This window comes from Hyla sarda, chromosome 3 (genome assembly GCF_029499605.1).
Source record: "Hyla sarda isolate aHylSar1 chromosome 3, aHylSar1.hap1, whole genome shotgun sequence".
Taxonomy (NCBI): domain Eukaryota; kingdom Metazoa; phylum Chordata; class Amphibia; order Anura; family Hylidae; genus Hyla; species Hyla sarda.
Genome location: NC_079191.1, coordinates 64,770,291 through 64,790,534, shown reverse-complemented (window position 1 = coordinate 64,790,534; position 20,244 = coordinate 64,770,291). Strand labels below are relative to the sequence as shown.

The 20,244-nt window shown below is 42.4% G+C and overlaps 1 protein-coding gene across 2 annotated transcripts in view; it reads left to right on the top strand.

Annotated features, from left to right (window-relative positions):
* LOC130360564 (zona pellucida sperm-binding protein 2-like) overlaps nt 1-20,244 on the top strand; it is a 59,602-nt gene that overhangs the window by 15,258 nt on the left and 24,100 nt on the right. Inside the window, exon 1 of one of the 2 annotated variants that reach the window (XM_056563089.1) lies at nt 14,416-14,538. The exons of the other annotated variant lie outside the window; for it this stretch is intronic. Coding sequence (XP_056419064.1) covers nt 14,504-14,538 — 35 coding nt within the window. The 5' untranslated portion in view covers nt 14,416-14,503. Of the gene's footprint in view, nt 1-14,415; nt 14,539-20,244 lie in introns of those variants that run through there. 2 annotated transcript variants of the gene reach the window in all.

Here is a 20,244-nt window from a genome sequence, read left to right as displayed (position 1 = left end):
TAATAATACTAATAATAATGCATGTCTAAAAAGGGTGTCACCAACATGAAAAGTTTGGACGTCTCTATGGTAGCAGTTGACTGGCAAATTTTGAGAGGCAATGCATTACATGCTTATGCCACTAGATGGCACACAACAACACTACAAGTCTCCATCTGTTGTAGAAACCAATGGGTGTATTCAATGAGCTCCAAAATTAAGCCCGAATACTGATCGGAAAACTGCGGCCCAGATTTACTAAAAATGTCTAATTCTTAGAGCGTGTAAACTTAGATTAGACAGTTAAAGAACGCGCCAGATATATCACGATGGCTCAATAAACCTGTCACGTTCTTAGACTGTGGTGTTCTAGTCTCAGTTTAGACCAACTATTAGTTGGCATAGGGCTGGGGTCACACAGGACAGTATTTTGGAAAACTACCACAGAAGTTCATGAGCCAGCAGGAAGAAGAAGTATAAATCCTTCCTATATATCTCCTAAGTCTGTTGCATCTATTTTTAGATTTGGCTAAAAAACTACAGTGGCAAATTTCCATAAAGTGGTCTTGTGTGACACTAGCCTTAAAGGGGTACTCCACTGGCCAGCGTTCGGCACATTTAGTTCCAAACTCTGTGTGCGCACTGCGGGGTCGGCCATGCCCCCTCGTGACGTCACGTCACGCCCCCTCAATGCAAGTCTATGGGAGGGGGCGTGACAACGTCACGCCCCCTCCCATAGACTTGCATTGAGGGGGCGTGACGTGACATCACGAGGGGGCATGGCCGACCCCTGCAGCATGCACACAGTGTTCGGAACTAATTGTTGTCCGAACGCTGGCCAGTGGAGTACCCCTTTAAAAGGGTTATCCAGGATTAGAAAAACATAGCTGCTTTACTTTGAAAACAGTGCCACACCTGTCCTCAGGTTGCATGTGGTATTACAACTTGGCTCTATTCACTTCAATGACACTGAGCTGCACTACCACATGCAACTTGAGGAAGAAAGCAGCTATGTGTTTTTATTCCTGGATAACCCCTTTAAGGGAATTTGTCTGCATTTTTCAGCTACCACTACTGCTGACAGCCCTGTAAAGTCGAGGTCTTGGTTATACTGCTTGCATGAGATAAATGTTGTTCTGTGTCACAGACACCACAAGTGTCAAAGAGGCGGGCCCTTTTTCTTCTGTACCCGGAGCTTTCTGCATTGAGGTCTTTCCTGGCCCCACCTCTCATGTATGATTGACAGCTATAGTTGTTTTCTGATTGGACAGACGTGAGAGGAGGGGCCAGGAAAGTTTTCAATGTAGAGATCTGCAGGCACGGAAGAAGAAGAGCCCGTCTATTTGACACTTTTAGCGGCTTTAGTGGCATAGAACAATATTTATCTCCATCATGCAGGCAGCATAAGGCTGGGTCCACACTACGTTTTGTCCCATACGGGAGCGCATACGGCAGGAGGGAGCTAAAACCTCGCGCTCCCGTATGTGACCGTATGCGCTCCCGTATGTCATTCACTTCAATGAGCCGACCGGAGTGAAACGTTCGGTCCGGTCGGCTCATTTTTGCGCCGTATGCGCTTTTACAACCGGACCTAAAACCGTGGTCAACCACGGTTTTAGGTCCGGTTGTAAAAGCGCATACGGCGCAAAAATGAGCCGACCGGACCGAACGTTTCACTCCGGTCGGCTCATTGAAGTGAATGACATACGGTCACATACGGGAGCGCGAGGTTTTAGCTCCCTCCTGCCATATGCGCTCCCATATGGGACAAAACGTAGTGTGGACCCAGCCTAACCCAGACCTAAGGTATCATTCCACTCCCCTCCAACTTGACTTTGTGGAACTGCCGGCAATTTCGGTAGCTAAAAATTGCTGACAGATTCCCTTTTTGCAGAAAAAACTTTTTAGGAAAAAGTGTGGGGGGAGTGCTACTAAAATATAACTTTTAATATAATAATTTTAAAATACACCACTGAAGTGATTGTGAACCAATACCATCTTAAAAACTGATACACAGGATCCACTCTAGGTTACCACCCGTATGGTGGATTTACCAGTATTCAGAGCGCCACCAATCCGGTGGATTTATATGAATATATACCGTTCTCAGATATATATCGTTCTCTACGCGTTTCTGCCCTAATCTAGAGCGTCATCAGGAGAACTTCATATATATAGAAAGTCTCAACAATGTGGAAAATGTGTGAGATAAAGAGATAACAATGGCGTCACTCAATATATAAACATAGATAAATGCATGTAGCACCCCTGTGCTAAGTGCCACTATGCGGGTGTAATTGATCTACATGTGGCACCCCGATACTAGGTGCCACTATGCGGGTGTAATTACAGCGGATCCAAAGGAGATGACAGTCCGTGGTCCGTTTCCCAGTACAGTCCGCTGATGTAACCGCCAATTACAGGATCCCGGAAGGTGCGCAAACCCGCAATGGCGGGGAGCCAGTAGCAGTCCGACCGGCTTCTATGCGCTGCCTTGAAGGCAGCGCATAGAAGCCGGTCGGACTGTTACTGGCTCCCCGCCATTGCGGGTTTGCGCACCTTCCGGGATCCTGTAATTGGCGGTTACATCAGCGGACTGTACTGGGAGACGGACCACGGACTGTCATCTCCTTTGGATCCGCTGTAATTACACCCGCATAGTGGCACCTAGTATCGGGGTGCCACATGTAGATCAATTACACCCGCATAGTGGCACTTAGCACAGGGGTGCTACATGCATTTATCTATGTTTATATATTGAGTGACGCCATTGTTATCTCTTTATCTCACACATTTTCCACATTGTTGAGACTTTCTATATATATGAAGTTCTCCTGATGACGCTCTAGATTAGGGCAGAAACGCGTAGAGAACGATATATATCTGAGAACGGTATATATTCATATAAATCCACCGGATTGGTGGCGCTCTGAATACTGGTAAATCCACCATACGGGTGGTAACCTAGAGTGGATCCTGTGTATCAGTTTTTAAGGTGGTATTGGTTCACAATCACTTCAGTGGTGTATTTTAAAATTATTATATTAAAAGTTATATTTTAGTAGCACTCCCCCCACACTTTTTCCTAAAAAGTTTTTTCTGCATTTCTGATGCTGGGAGATTATATGACCCCTTGTAGGTCAGCTAAATCATTCTACATACAAAAAATTTTTTAGATTCCCTTTTTGCGTTTTAAGTACCTAAAAAGTGTCTAAAACGTATGGTTAATATGGCACGACAGATTTTTGTCACAAACTGCACCAGTATTCTGTCGCATTTGCCATAGTAAATCTTTGTCTATGTGTAAATCCAGCCTAAGGGCACATTCACACTCTACTAGAGATTTTACGGATGGCAATTTATTATGCGCGGTATTGTGCCCATAGACATTGAATGCTTATCTTGTGGATAGGCTATAAAGGGTTAATGGTGGGACAACCCCTATGAAGTGTACCAGTCATATCATAGAAAAAAATTATACTTATATATGTTACTCACTGGGTTATGCAGATTATTTACAATGTTTTTTCTACGTGTCTAGCTTCTGTATTTGACTCACAAATCCCACTGTTCTGCTGCTCACTCATTCTGACATCCCCTGCACAGTAAAGGGGCATGCCCGAGACAAGCGCTGAGCCCGCCCTCTCTTACCATGCATTCACTTCCTCCCTGAGTCTGCTGTGCTGTGTTGGGTCTCTTCATCCAATCACTGCAGGCTGCTCTGTAACCCCTTCCTCTCTCTTTTCATATTGCAGTCTGATAGGACAGGAGTGAGCACAGAGGAGTGCTAGTCCCGCCCTCACTTCCTGGACTTTTTCCCAGCCTGTGCTTCAGCTTGGACAAATATGATGCCGCAGCCGGGCAGCATTATGTTCTAGATGGTACGAGGACCCCTAGTGGTCTTTTTTATAAGCCGTAATTTCTATAAAAAGGAAATGCATTTTCTTATGGTAGGGAAATTATTTATTATCTGTTTTGGCTTCCCCTTTTTCTTCCTTTTTTCTATCTATTAATATCAGTTTTTCGGTGTTGTCCGTTATTGGGAGAATTTACACGTCTCTTTAGATATTTTACTACCAATTTAATTAATTACTCAATCCGCTTCTTATTTTCGTATGTGGTGTTTCCTTTTTGTGTTTTATGTTTTTAGATCTCTGTGTATGTAGCACATGTGTTAAATGTATTGCATGATAGATCTTTTTTCATGTGCTGATGTACTTTTGTAATTGTATTTCTATGCTTTCTATGTGGTTTGTCTATTTCTTTTTTGCCACAGGATTCACAGCCAGATTATACTACAAGCAAAACTCCAAGGCCCTAATTTAGGGACACACCATCTGCTTCATGTTATGCTATGTTTGTCTAGCTACTGCTAATGTCTGCATTTTCTGCTAAATTCATGTTTTTCATCTACACTTAGCTCCATATATTGTTATATTGCTTACATTATTCCTGATCTTATAGTATTATCTTTCATGTATATGAAAATCCCCTGATGAACCGCTGTATATTATTAGATACACGGGGAAACGCGTAGGGATATACAGGTGTTCATCATTGGAGAATTATACTACTTTGTTGATTTATGCAACTGGTGCTTTTGAATATTATGTTGCTATAAGGTTTTTTAAGACTTTAATAAATAGTTAAAATTAGCTTCCTAAGTGTTGTTTATGGTTTGATGAATAAAAGCTATCGATACGTTATGTCAGTGATAGTAATTTTCTTATGTAGTATATTAGAAAGGTTATTGGTTTCTTGGTGTTATCGGGATTTTTTTTGCATACTTTCCTTTTTAATAAGTAGCGTGTTGGGAATAAAACGCTTGTATTTTTCCACAGACTTGTGTTTAAAAATGACAAAAAAAAAAAATGAAAAAAAATGTGTATCCAGATATAATAAGCCAATGTTTTTCAAACAGCGTGCCTCCAGCTGTTGCAAAACTACAACTCCCAGCATGCCCGGACAGCCAAAGGCTGTCCGGGCATGCTGGGAGTTGAAGTTTTGCAATAGCCAGAGACGCACTGTTTGGAAAACACTGTCCTATGCTATAACATAAAAAGAAATCATGAAAACATGATAGTAAATTCCTCCAAAAGGTAACAGTGCTGCCACATAGTGGTAATTCCTGGGAAGTGCAGATAAATGATAAATACCGGAATCACTTGTTCAGGCTGATTAAAGGGGTATTCCAGGAAAAAACTTTTTTTTATATATCAACTGGCTCCGGAAAGTTAAACAGATTTGTAAATTACTTCTATTAAAAAAATCTTAATCCTTTCAGTACTTATGAGCTTCTGAAGTTAAGGTTGTTCTGTTCTGTCTAAATCCTCTCTGATGACACCTGTCTCGGGAAACACCCAGTTTAGAAGCAAATCCCCATAGCAAACCTCTGGGCATTTCCCGAGACAGGTGTCATCAGAGAGGATTTAGACAGAAAGGAACAACCTTAACTTCAGAAGCTCATAAGTACTGAAAGGATTAAGATTTTTTAATTGAAGTAATTTACAAATCTGTTTAACTTTCTGGAGCCAGTTGATATATATAAAAAAAAAAGTTTTTTCCTGGAATACCCCTTTAAGTTTTTGGGTCAGCAGAAATGTAGTCGGTCCATAATATGGATGCAAAAATATGCGTAATATGCATGCCTTATACTGTACCAATGCAGACACTGTAAACAAGTCAAGCATAGGACCTAACGTACAGTGGGGAAGTCTGCATACACAAACCAATAACCTATAACACAGCAAGTGCAAATGAATAAATCCCCCAATATGCGGTACACCTATATGTAAACTCCCAATAACCACAAAAAAAAAATGGAGCTAATCAAAAGTACATGCAAAAATATATCATTTTATTAAGAGAAAAAAATAACACACATGTTAAAAACAGTTAATAAAGGAGGAATGGGCAGAGAAAGGCATCATCACCAGGATACTGGAAGGTATACCAGCAATTAAAGGGGTACTCCGGTGGAAAACTTTTTTTTTTTTTTAATGAACTGGTGCCAGAAAGTTAAACAGATTTGTAAATTACTTCTATTAAAAAATGTTAATCCTTTTAGTACTTTTTAGCAGCTGTATGCTACAGAGGGAATTCTTTACTTTTTGAATTTCTTTTTTGTGTTGTCCACAGTGCTCTCTGCTGACTCCTCTGTCCATGTCAGGAACTGTCCAGAGCAGCATAGGTTTGCTATGGGGATTTTCTCCTGCTCTGGACAGAGCATAAGGTGTCAGCAGAGAGCACTGTGGACAAGACAAAAAAGAAATTCAAAAAGAAAAGAATTTCCTCTGTAGCAAACAGCTGCTAAAAAGTACTGAAAGGATTAAGATTGTTTAATAGAAGTAATTTACAAATCTGTTTAACTTTCTGGCACCAGTTCATTTAAAAAAAAAAAAAGTTTTCCACCAGAGCATTAATATAAGACAGTACACAAATGAGAAGCAGCGATATTATGTTTTATCAGATACAGGCCAAATAGGCAAAATATAGAGGCCAAATAGGCAGCCGCCTAGAGCATCCTCTTGAGGGGGGTGCTGCTCTGCCTGCCATAAGAAACTTAGCCAGCTGGCAAACGAACCACTCGCTCACAGCCCGCACCATTCCCCCTGTGAGGCTGGAATTTCACTAGTTTTTTTGGGGGGAAAACACCAAGAAAAATGCCAATTCTGACGCATGGCGTTTTTTCGGCCAAAAAACGCTGCGGCCAGATGTCAGCTGTAAATCAATGTAAAAATTATTTTTCTATTTTGCATTCTTTCAGTTTGCCGTTTAAAAAAATTTTTTTTTTTTTTTTATCCTTTTGCCAATTTTTCACTCTTTTTCAGCTCCTTGAGCTTATGGCGTTTTTTCCCCTGAAATCGTGGCATTTTTCTCCCATAGAAGTCTATGGGAGTAAAAAGAAACACCAAGAAATACGCCATGTGGGTTTTAACTTTGGCGTTTTTGCAGGCGGTTTTTATTCTTTTTTGGACTTTGACGATCCCAAAAAGTAATGGAGATACCTTTTTTAATACAATTTCGTAGGGTACCATTAAAAAAAAAAAAAGATAAAGTAGTGATGGAAAAATTGTATTTAACGAAATGTATCTTTTTTTATAAAGAAATTTTTTAACATGGATCAATTTATGTGGGCGGGCAGGGCACTAAAAATGTAGCCGACAATAAAAATGTAGCGTGTGTGTGTGTGTTTCACTTTTTATTCTTTATTTTTTATATTTTTTAGGTAGTACTACTACTTCCAACATGGAACACACTGTTCCATGATGGGAGCAGTAGTACCTGTACTAATTGACAGATCGCCCGGGGTCAGTTGCGATCCTCCTGTATTATTTATAGATGCGGTCGGCCTCTCTTCTATGGTCCCCTGCACTGCCGTATATATACACTTATTCATATTTCCTGCAGAGAGCTGTGATTGGTCAGATGGTTCCAGCCAATCACAACTCTGTGGGAAATAGGTACATGTGTCTATATATGTCAGTGCAGGGGACCAAAGAAGAGCACCGGCCGCATCTATACATTATACAGGAGGATCACAGCTGGTGTCAGGAGTGACATCCGCTATGATCTTTCCTTAACTGCAGGTACTACTGCTCCCAACATGGAGCACACTCATCTCCATGCTGGGAGCTGTAGTACCTGCATTAATAGACAGATCGCAACAGGTGTCAGAAATTACACTCGCTGCGATCTGTCTATTAATGCAGGTACTACAGCTCCCAGCATGGAGATGAGTGTGCTCGATATTGGGAACGGTAGTACCTGCAGTTAAGGACAGATCACAGCGGATGTCACTCCTGACACCTGATGTGATCGTCCATAATATAGCAGAGATGCAGAGCGGCTCTATACAGCGGCCAGGCCAGTGATATGAATAGAACATCACTCATTGATATTTCCCGCTGAGAGCTGTGATTGGCTGCAACCATCCGGCCAATCCCCACTCTGGACGGAAAATATGAATGAGTGATGTTCAATTCACATCACTGGCCGGAATACAGAGCAGAGATACGAGCGCTGTATAGAGCCGCTTCACATCTCTGCTATATAATGGACGATCGCATCAGGCGATATGTCTATTAGTACAGGTACTACTACTCCCATCATGGAACAGTCTGTTCCATGATGGGAGTAGTAGTGCTACCTAAAAAAAATTAAAAATAGAGAAAAAAAGTGAAACACACACTTTTTTAAAAATTAATTTAAAAAAAAAAATGTTCCCATCCCTACTGCATCCTTTTTTTTTTTTTGGTACTCAACTATTTTTGTTAAAAATGCCAAAGGGGCCAAAAATGCAATTTCCACTCAAATGCAAAAACGCCAGAAAAAATGTCAGACACAGGAAATTGCACTGGTGTTTTTTTCTGTGAAAAAAAGAACACAGGGGAAAAAAAACAAGCGGAATCCTAGCCTTACATTGTGTCACCCTAGTAGTAAGGAGATTACAGGTGGAGGAGGTTTGTTACAGTGTGTCACCCCAGTAGTAAGGAGATTACATGAGGAGGAGGTTTGTTACATTGTGTCACCCTAGTAGTAAGGAGAGTACAGGAGGAGGAGGTTTGTTACATTGTGTCACCCTAGTAGGAAGGAGATTACATGAGGAGGAGGTTTGTTACAGTGTGTCACCCCAGTAGTAAGGAGAGTACAGGAGGAGGAGGTTTGTTACAGTGTGTCACCCCAGGAGGAAGGAGATTACATGAGGGGGAGGTTTGTTACAGTGTGTCACCCCAGTAGTAAGGAGATTACATGAGAAGGGGGTTTGTTACAGTGACAAGTAGAAAGGAGGTTACATTAGGAGGAGGTTTGTTACAGTTTTTCACCCCAGTAGTCTCAGAACTCTAAAGTGAAATGTGCTGCAGTCTGCAACTCTAAAGTGCAATGTGCTGCAGATTAGCTAGTGCAAAAAAAAAACTGGTAACAACGATATAAAGTGGATACAAAGCAAGATACCAACCAAGAGGGTAAACACTGATGAGGGGGAGATTTATCAAAACCTGTCCAGAGGGAAAGTTGCTGAGTTGTCCATAGCAACCAATCAGATCGCTTCTTTCATTTTTGAAAAGGCCTGTGAAAAAGGAAAGAAGCGATCTGATTGGTTGCTATGGGAAACTCAGCAACTTTTCCTCTGGACAGGTTTTGATAAATCTCCCCCTGAGTGCCGAGGGCCCAGGGATGTCACGTCCCCATTCCTCCTTTTTTAACTGTTTTTAACATGTTATTTTTTTTCTCAATAAAATTATATATTTTTCCATTTACTTTTCTGTAGCTTCATTTTCTCTTATTTTATCAATTCAGACAGTGACAGAAAATATGAATGTGCATTTTTGGTTAGCAGCGCTGGGGTCCTAGGTTCAAATCCACCCAAGGAAAATATCTGCAAAGAGCTTTTTCTGTTCTCCCCATGCGGACATTCTGCAGACGAGGACCACTCGGGAATGCACCGTCTCCTAGATGGCCATGTATTCCGTGCGGAGTTTGCAGAAAAAATGGACATGTCTGTTCTTTCGGCAGACACCGGAATTTGATTTCCGTGCCAGATGTTTCCAGTGCGGAACTATGTCCACAACGCAGCAGAATTCCTTTGAAATCAATGGGACTCTGCTGCTGCATAATCTCTGTGTGGAATTCCGCATGGATATTCTGGCATTGAACATAGAATTAGGCTATGTTCACTCTTCGGAATGTCCACACTGAAAATCTCTGTGTGGACATTCCCGCATAATATGCCGACGTTAGGACCGTGTGGGAATTCGCCGTCTCATAGATGGCTATGCAGCCTATGCGGAGTCCCCAATAAGAACAAACAGGTTCATTTTCTGCAAACACGGAAATACATTGCTTAAAAAAATAAAGGGAACAGTTAAAAACACAATGTAACTCCAAGTCAATGACACTTCTGTGACATCACACTGTCCACTCAGGAAGCAACACTGATTGACAATCAATTTCACATGCTGTTGTGCAAATGGAACAGACAACAGGTGGAAATTATAGGAAATTAGCAAAACACCCCAATAAAGGAGTGGTTCTGTAGGTGGCGACAACAGACCACTTCTCAGTTCCTATGCTTCCTGGCTGATGTTTTAGTCACTTTTGAATACTGGCGGTGCTTTCACTCTAGTGGTAGCATGAGACGGAGTCTACAACCCACACAAGTGGCTCAGGTAGTGCAGCTCATCCAGGATGGCACATCAATGCGAGCTGTGGCAAGAAGGTTTGCTGTGTCTGTCAGCGTAGTGTCCTGAGCATGGAGACGCTACCAGAAGACAGGCCAGAAGACAGGCCAGGAGGGCAACAACCCAGCCGCTACCTCCACCTTTGTGCAAGGAGGAGCAGGAGGAGCGCGGTCAGAAACAGACATCCACAGGTGTGCGTTGTGCTTACAGCCCAACACGGTGCAGGACGTTTGGCATTTGCCAGAGAACATCAAGATTGGCAATTCGCCACTGGCACCCTGTGCTCTTCACTGATGAAAGCAGGTTCACACTAAGCACATGTGACAGACGTGACAAAGTCTGGAGACACCATGGAGAATGTTCTGCTGCCTGCAACATCCTCCAGCATGACCAGTTTGGCGGTGGGTCAATAATGGTGTGGGGTGGCATTTCTTTGGGGGGGCCGCACAGCCCTCCATGTGCTTGCCAGAGGTAGCCTGACTGCCATTAGGTACCGAGATGAGATCCTCAGACCCCTTGTGAGACCATATGCTGCTGCGGTTGGCCCTGGGTTCCTCCTAATACAAGACAATGCTAGACCCCATGTGGCTGGAGTGTGTCAGCAGTTCCTGCAAGGGGAAGGCATTGATGCTATGGACTGGCCCGCCCGTTCCTAAGACCTGAATCCGAATGAGCACATCTGGGACATCATGTCTCGCTCCATCCACCAATGCCACGTTGCACCACAGACTGTCCAGGACTGTCCGCCACCTCATCAGGAGCATGCCCAGGCGTTGTAGGGAGGTCATATGGGCACGTGGAGGCCACACACACTACTGAGCCTCATTTTGACTTGTTTTAAGGACATTACATAAAGTCGGATCAGCCTGTAGTGTGGTTTTCCACTTTGATTTTGAGTGTGACTCCATATCCAGACCTCCATGGGTTGATAAATTTGATTTTCATTGATAATGTTTGTGTGATTTTGTTATCAGCACATTCAGCTATGTAAAGATGGAAGTATTTCATATGATTAGTTCATTCATTCAGATCTAGGATGTGTTATCTTAGTTTTCCGTTTATTTTTTTGAGCAGTGTAGCACTTTCCGTGCCAGGAACATCTGGCACAGAAATTCCGCCAGATGCACAGCGCAGCAGAATCCCGTTGAATGCAAAGAGACTCTGCTGCTCTGGAATTTCTGTTCAGAATTCTAATGCAGATTCCGCAGGCTAGGTTTACACCTTGGAATTTCAATGCGGAATTCCGCTTGGAATGTCCGTACAGAAATTCCGCTGCACCGGAGTCCCATTGAATTCAACAGAATTCTGCTACTCTTCGCACACAGTGGAATTTGCGTGCCAGATGTTTCCGACACGGAAATTCCATTTTCCGTGTCCACACAAAGAATGAACACATTAATTCTTTGTGGGAGTCCGCATGGAATGCATAGCCATCTATGAGACGGCGTATTCCGATATTCTGAAAAGTGAATCGGAGTGCTGAAATCCATTGAAGCCTTTTGGGCTTTAACTTAATGCGGAATCTGCATGCGTAATTCCACATGTGGAAATTCTGCTGTGTGAAGATAGCTTAACAGAGCCAAAAACGTGGTGAGAACACTTTGGGGGGAATTTCTAAGAATTTGGAAGAGTTTTCTTGTGGGTGTTTGTCGCATAATTTGTTGCAGTGTGTTTTTGTGCACAAGTTGTGCGACATTTCGTTAAGTCTAAGTTTCCACTTGCCTTCCACTTTTTTTGGGGGGAGGGGGGGAACGCCAAGAAAAATGCCAATTCTGCCGCATGGCGTCTTTTCGGCCAAAAAACGCTGCGGCCAAATGTTAACTGTAAATCAATAAGAGATCGCAAAATTCTTTTTCCACTTTGCGTTTTTTAGTTTGGTGTTTTTTTTTTTAATCCTTCTGGTGTTTTTTCACTCTTTTTGGCGTTTTTCAGCTCCTTGGCAGTTTTGCAAAGTTGCAGCATGTTGAGCCTATGGCGTTTTGTCATCTGAAATCGTGGCGTTTTTCTCCCATAGAAGTCTCTGGGAGTAAAAAAATGCATGTGGGTTTTAACTTTGGCATTTTTTCAGATGGTTTTTAAATTTTTTTTTTGAAGATACAGTATTGATGGAAACAATTGTATTTAATGAAATATATCTTTATTATAACGAAATTTTTATGATTTTTTTTATTTTTTTAATGTTATATTTTAAATATTTTTATTGGGTTTTCTAGAGTTATGTAAAACAATTACAATAAGTAAAATAAGTAACAATTATCATTAACACATAAAATGAAACAAAGAAAATGTAAAAACATAGAAAAGGATGGTATAAATCAAGAAATATTAAAGTACACAGATACATCCATTACGGCCCGCTCCTAAATTTTGGTTTATACAGATCTCAAGGTCAGTAGAAATTTTTATACATTTTTAAACAGGGATCAATTTATGTGGGCGGGCAGGGAACTAAAAATATAGCCAACAATAATAAAAATGTATTGTGTGCGTGTTTTTCACTTAAAAAAAAAAATGTTTTAAGTAGTACTACTATTCCCAGCATGGAACACACTGTTCCATGATGGGAGTAGTAGTACCTGTACTAATTGACAGATCGCCCATGCCACTTCTGACACCCGTTGCAATCCTCCTGTATAATGTATAGATGCGGCCGCTCTTCTATGGTCCCCTGCGCTGCCGTATATATACACCTATTCATATTTCCTGCAGAGAGCTGTGATTGGCCAGATGGTTCCAGCCAATCACAACTCTGTGGGAAATATGAATAGGTGTATATATACGTCAGTGCAGGGGACCATAGGAGAGCAGCCACAGCTATACAATTATACAGGAGGATCACAGCGGGTGTCAGGAGCGACACTTGCTGCGATCTGTCTATTAATGCAGGTACTACAGCTCCCAGCATGGAGCAGAGTGTGCTCCATGTAGGGAGTATTAGTACCTGCAGTTAAGGACAGATCACATTGTGTGTCACTCCTGACATCCGCTGTGATCGTCCTATCTATTGCAGAAATGCAGAGCGGCTTTCTCCTTAGCGCCCCGTGCAGACATGCCTCCGCTCCTCCCCTCAGCTCTCCGAAGATTTCCGAAGCTAGAGCTGCGGGGAGCGAAGGCAGAGCAGGGGGAGAGAGGAGGCACACATCTCCTCATCTCCCCTATCCCTGCTCTGCCTGTGTTCACTGAACGGGAGGATGACAAAGTGCATGGGCTGGGGATGTATACACTGCAGGAGCTGGGGAATGAATCTCGGACTGGGGATTATTTCGATGTGTGAAGGGGGGGTTGTGAATCCTGAATGACACATGCTTGGAGTTGTAGTCTCTGATATGTGTGTGTATGCCAGGGTTCCCAACCAGGGCTGAGTTATATAAGTGTGTATAATGCAGGTTTCCACCTCACACCGGCCAGTGATATGAATAGAACATCACCATTCATATTTCCCTCAGAGAGCGGGGATTGGCTGCAACCCTCCGGCCAATCCCCACTATGGGCAGAAAATATGAATGAAAATATGATGTTCTATTCAGATCACTGGCCGGCTGGAGTACAGAGCAGAGATGGGAGCGCTGTATAGAGCCGCTCCTCATCTCTACTATATTATGGACGATCGCATTGGGTGTCAGGAGTAACACCCAGGGTCATCTGTCTATTAGTACAGGTACTACTACTCCCATCATGGAACATTCTGATCCATGCTGGGAGTAGTAGTACTACCTGAAATTTTTTTTAAAAATACAGAAAAAAAAGTGAAACACACACACACACTTTATTAAAAATGTATTAAAATTTCGTTATAAAAAATAAAAATTTCATAAAATAATTTTGTTTTCATCCCTACTGCATCCCTTTTTTTTTGGTCCCCACCAAATTTGGAAAAAAAAACGCCAAAAAAGGCAAAGTCCACACAAAGGTAAAAACACCAGAAAAAAAACATCAAAACGCAGGAAAAAACTGTGGCAGTTTTTCTGGCATTTTTAAGCCTAAAAAAACGCAGTGCAGAAACCTCAGTGGAATTCTAGCGTAAATCCCCCCACTTTGTATGTTTAATCTGCCACCATGGATCCTCAGCCCGTCTGCTGTCACTAGAGGAGGCAGTAGGTGAGTGCAGCTGTGGAGGCCGGAGCCCTGCTTAATTACGATAATCTTTAGCAGCCTTTAGTAATTAGGTCAATTAGGTGAGTGCTGTCATAAAGGAGATCTGAGGAGGTGTCTCACATAGTAGGATCTGCTCTGGCTCTAGTCACACAGGGGAGCAGCACAATATGGTGTTTGGTTTGGCCTAAGTTGTCTTTAGTTTAGTGTAAAGTCTTTTGTGAGGAGGAGGTTGTCTGGTTCTGGCTGACATGACTCTGGCTCAGAAAATGAAGTTACTGTTCAGGTAAGAAGCTGACATTTCATGAGACGGTATATGATGTCAGGCCTCCTGTATAGGACTAGGCCAGGGTTTTTCCAACTAGGGTGCCTCCTGCTGTTGCAAAACTACAACTCCCAGCATGCCCAGACAGCCGAAGGCTGTCTGGGCATGCTGGGAATTGTAGCTTTGCAACAGCTGGAGGCACCCTGGTTGGGAAACCCTGGCCTAGGTTGTCTGTATTGTGGTGCAAGATGTCCCAGCATTATGTTTTAGGTGCTCAGTGTGTGGCCCTATGGCACTGCTATACTGCCCTGTACTTTGTACAAATAAATGCTTTGGCTTGAGAATATTATGTCATTCTTTGTCCCTATTTAGGGAGCTTTGGTCTGCTTAAAACTTGTGCATAATCAAAGCAAAAAAAGCTGTGTCTTAATTGGGGGATTTTGCCCATAGCAACTAGACTGCTGTCTTATTTAATTTTTTATTTTTAATTTTATAGCCTTTTCAGCAATCTGGTTCCTATAGGCAACTTTTTTTTTTATTTTTTTTATTTTTTTTTCTTGACAGGTTTTGACAAATCTCCCCTATAAAAAAAAAAAAAAAAAAAAAAAAAAATGACAATGGGGGGAGACTTAGCACTGTCTGTGTGCAGCCACTTGACAGTTTTATCTTTAATTTTTTTGGGCTTATGTGTGCCAAGCGTATCAAAACGGTGCAGATAAATCTTGAATGAAATGAACTTACTATAGGATGTCTTAGCAGATGTGGTGTGTGTTTATATATATATATATAATTTCTCCCCCCCCCCCCCCCCTAAATTGTTTAAGGAAATCTGTCACCTGCACACTAACCGGTCGGTGCAGGTGACACTGACAGTACTGACCTTGTCCCGTTCCAGGGATCTCTGGTAATCATGACCGTTAGCTCCAGCTCTGGGCACCTGGCTTGGGGCATGGGCGGAGCTTTCTGATGTCACTGTTCTCTAGCAGTGGGACCCAGCAGGGAGCAGCAGCGGTGATGTCACTAAGCTCCGCCCGTGCCCCAAGCCGCTGTTGCTCTGCTGGGTCTTGAAGCAGCGGTGACATCACTAAGCGCCGCTGGAGCTGAAGCTTAACGGAGAGACTGGAACGGGACAAGGTGAGTAACTCATCAGTGTCACCTGCACTGTCGGTACTGACAGGTTAGTGCAGATGACACTGGTGACTATTTCCTTTAAACATTTGCGCATCCAGAACCAGTCACAGCTCAGCTTTCATTTTACCAGAGCCTGTTAGGATATTGCAACTGAGCTGTGATAGATTTTTCCCTCTGCAACCAATCACAGCTCAGCTTTTATATCCGAACCATCTTAAATGAAAGCTGAGCTGTGATTAGTTATGGATCAAATCAGACAGTCTGGGGTTCAGGCAGATTATCCATAGCTATAGCAGAAATGAATACAAAGTACATTAGAATTTTTTATTTATTTACCTTAAGGAGTGCAATAGCAAAAAACTCATTTATTGAGTGCCTATGGGTCTATTCACACCTACAGTATCTTGCGTATATTTGAAGCGGTATCAGTCACTTAGTTTACATTGAACTCTGCAGCATAAAAACAGAGCTCCAAATCCTGCTCATCAAATATGCACCTGATACTGTCTGAATAGACCCTAAGGATGGCTGCGGCGGATGTGCTGCAGTCAGTGACAGCTTCTCTGCACATCTCCCAGCCTTCTGCCTGCCAACGCTGCACATGCAAAACTACAACCCCCAGCATGTCCTCACTGTGCTATAGGAATGCTATAGGAGTTGTAGATGTGCAGCATGGGTGGGAGGCTGTTCAGTGCTCCTGTCTCTGCATTTCAGTCTAAGCGGCTGGGAGATGTGTGGATAAACTTTGCCTATCACCTTAAGAGGGGGTAGGCTCTAAAGCAGAAAAATGACTCATGGACAAGCCTGATGCTGCTGCAGGACTGGTTAGTGTCCCAGTAGGTATGGGGACCCCTAGTGGTGGCTTTTCAGGGGCCAATTTATTTATTAAATAATTTAAAAAAAAATGTACCTCTTAAGGACACAGGGTGTGCCTGGTCCTGGTATATAATGTGGGGTCCCACAATGACCCCACATCATAGCGGGTTGTTCCTGGTGGCTAATGAAAGCAGAGACACTGGGCCCAATCGTTGCGCGCTATTAATCCTTTAGACGCAGTGTTCAAAGCTGATTGCCGCGTCGAAAGTGAAGGCTTCCCGGCAGCTCAGTCAGGCTGACCTGGACCACTGCGATGTCCCAATCAGCTAGAACGTGAGCGGAGGGTGCCTTACCTGCCTCCGTCGCGATTGATTGCCCCAAGCCTGAGATCCAGGCTTGAGCAATCAACTGCCGATAACACTGATCATCTCCATGTTAATGCATGGGGCTGATCTGTGTAGAAGATCGGTATGTGCAGGGCTAGAACACAGCAAAAAAGTGTGAAGAAAATTAAAGTTCATTTAAACCTTCCCTAAAAAACACCCTTTTCCCATTTAATAAAAAAAAAAAAAAAAAAAAACTGAATAAAAATAAACAAATGTGGTATCACTGTGTACGGAAATGTCCGAATTATAAAAATATTTTTTTAATTAAACTGCACGGTCAATAGCGTATGCGCAAAAAATTCTAAAGTCCATAACTTTTGTATTTTTGGTCACTTTTATATCATGAATTAAAACGATCAAAGTTCTATCAACACAAAATTGTACCGGCTGCAGATCACGGTGCAAAAAAGTAGCCCTCATAGTGGCTCGTACGCAGAAAAGAAAATGGGGTCAGAAGATGACAATTTTAAACTTGTACATTTTCCTGCATGTAGTTATGAATTATTTTTTTTTTTTTTTTAGAAGAAAAAAATCTAACCTGTATCATGTTAACCATATGGCCCTACAGAATAAAGATAAGGACAGACATTTATCATTGTCATTAGACAGGTTTTTTTTTTTTGTTTGTTTTTTTTTTTGTCTACAAAAGGCGTAAGCAGGTTTTTTGCGCCTTTTGGTTTACACATTTCTGCTGATTTTGAGTTGTAATCCACTGATTTTGTCAATACACATGATATGGAAGGTTTTATGAACTGCGCCTTTTGTGAAAAGGCGCAAAGCCACTGGAAAGTCTCTAAAACTACACCAGCCCAGACTTGGCTTTTTTGGTGTATGTAAAGAGAGAAATTTGAGAAAATGTTTAACTGCACAATATTTATCAAATGCTCTGTGAACACTTCATAAATTTGTTGCTCCTACACATTACCAGCACACAAAGGTGTAGAAAAATGCTTCACTTACACTACAATGATGCCGGCCGAAAAATGCACTGCATAGAAACGGAAGCCCCCAAAAGTTACAAAATGGCACTTTTTTTTTTTTTTTTTTTTCTTCAATTTTGTTGCACAACAAATTTTTTTTATTTTCCCTTGGATTTTTTTTTGGTAAAATAACTAAGGTCACTGCAAAGTATTAGTGGAGCAAAAACCCTGCATCCTTAAGGGGGTTAAACAATCCTAATACATGAGGGCCTAGATTTATCACACTGTGGCTGCTGTGGGAAAATCTATCCACTTTTTCTCTCAATCACAGCTCAGCTAACAAGCTCTGTTAAAGTGAAGGCTGAACTGTGATTGGTTGCTGGGGAAAATCGCTCCACTTTTTTCTGACAGTTGGATAAATCTGGGCCAAGGTATTTAACCCCTTTAAGGACCAGGCCAACTTTCACTGTAGGACCAGAGCGTTTTTTGCACATTTTTTTTATTTTTATATTTTTTTTGCAGTGTTATAGGTCCCATAGGGACCTATAACACTGCACACACTGATCTCCTATGCTGATCACTGGCGTGTATTAACACGCCTGTGATCAGCATTATCGGCGCTTGACTGCTCCTGCCTGGATCTCGGGCACGGAGCAGTCATTCGTCGATCGGACACCGAGGAGGCAGGTAAGGGCCCTCCCGGTGTCCGGTCAGCTGTTAGGGACGCCGCGATTTCACCGCGGCGGTCCCGAACAGCCCGACTGAGCAGCCGGGTCACTTTCAGTTTCACTTTAGAAGCGGCGGTCAGCTTTGACCGCCGCTTCTAAAGGGTTAATACCGCACATCGCTGCGATGTGTGGTATTAGACGCGGGTCCCGGCCGTCGATGAGCGCCGGGACCGACGCAATATGATGCAGGATCGCGGCGCGATCCCGCTTCATATCCTGCGTCGTTAAGGAGTTAAACCCCACAGGTGTTTGACGACTTTTCGTGAAAGTCGGATGTGTAAATGAGAAAAAAATTTTCACTAAAGTGCAGTTTTTTCCCCCCAAATATACCATTTTTATAAAGGGGTAATGGGAGAAAATGCCCCCCATAATTTGTAACACCATCTCTTCTGAGTATGTAAATACCCCATGTTAGGACGTAAAATGCTCTGCGGACAAACTACAATGCTCAGAAGAGTCATATTTGGCTTTTGGAAAGCAAATTTTGCTGAAATGGTTTTGGGGGTCATGTAGCATTTAGGAAGCCCCTATGTTGCCAGAACAGCAAAAATACCCACATGGCATACTATTTTGGAAACTACACCCCTCAAGGCTCACTGTACCCCCTTGTACTTTCCTTAACACCTCACAGGTATTTCACGACTTTTTTTTTTTTTTGTTAAAGTTGGATGTGTAAATAAGAAAAATCACTAAAATTCAGTTCCCCCCCCCCAAATTTAAAATTTTTAGAAGGGGTAATAGGAGAGAATTGCCCCCAAAATTTGTAACCCCATTTCTTCTGAGTATGGACATACCCCATGTGTGGACGTCAAGTGAAGAGTGAATTTGTTTGGCATGGAAGTCAGGGGCCATGTGCGTTTACAAAGCACCCCCCCCCCCACATGTGACCCCATTTTGGAAACTACACCCTCACAGAATTTAATAAGGGGTGCAGTGAGCATTTACACCCCACTGGAATTTGACAGATCTTTGGAACAGTGGGCTGAGAAAATTAAAAATTTTACTTTTCATTTTCACAGACCACTGTTCTAAAAAATCTGTCAGACCCCTGTGGGGTGTAAATGCTCACTGTACCCCTTATTACATGAGGGGTGTAGTTTTTCCAAAATGGGGTCACATGTTGGAGATCCACTGTTCTGGTACTACGGGGGCTTTGTAAACACGTGGCCTTTAAATTCCGGACAAATTTTCACTTCAAAATCCCAATGGCGCTCCTCTTCTGAGCATTGTAGTTCGCCAGCAGAGCACTTTACATCCCCATATGGGGTATTTTCTTAATTAGAAGAAATGGGGCTACAAATTTTGGGGGCATTTTCCTACATTCCCTTGTGAAAATGAAAAATTTAGGGTAACGCCTGCATTTTAGTGAAATTTTTTTTCATTTTCCCATCCAACTTTAATGAGACTTTGTCCCTGTTAAGGTGCACTATACCCCTTGTTACGTTCCGTGAGGGGTGTAGTTTCCAAAATGGGGTCACATGTCAGTATTTTGCATTTGTCAGAACCGCTGTAAAATCAGCCACCCCTGTGCAAATAACAAATTTAGGCCTCAAATGTACATGGCGCGCTCACTCCTGAGCCTTGTTGTGCGCCTGCCGAGCATTTTACGCCCACATATGGGGTATTTCCGTACTCAGGAGAAATTGCGTAACAAATTTTTTTTTTTTTTTTTACACTAACAGGCTGGTGTAGACCCCAACCTTTCTTTTTTCATAAGGGGTAAATGGAGAAAAAGCCCCCAAAATT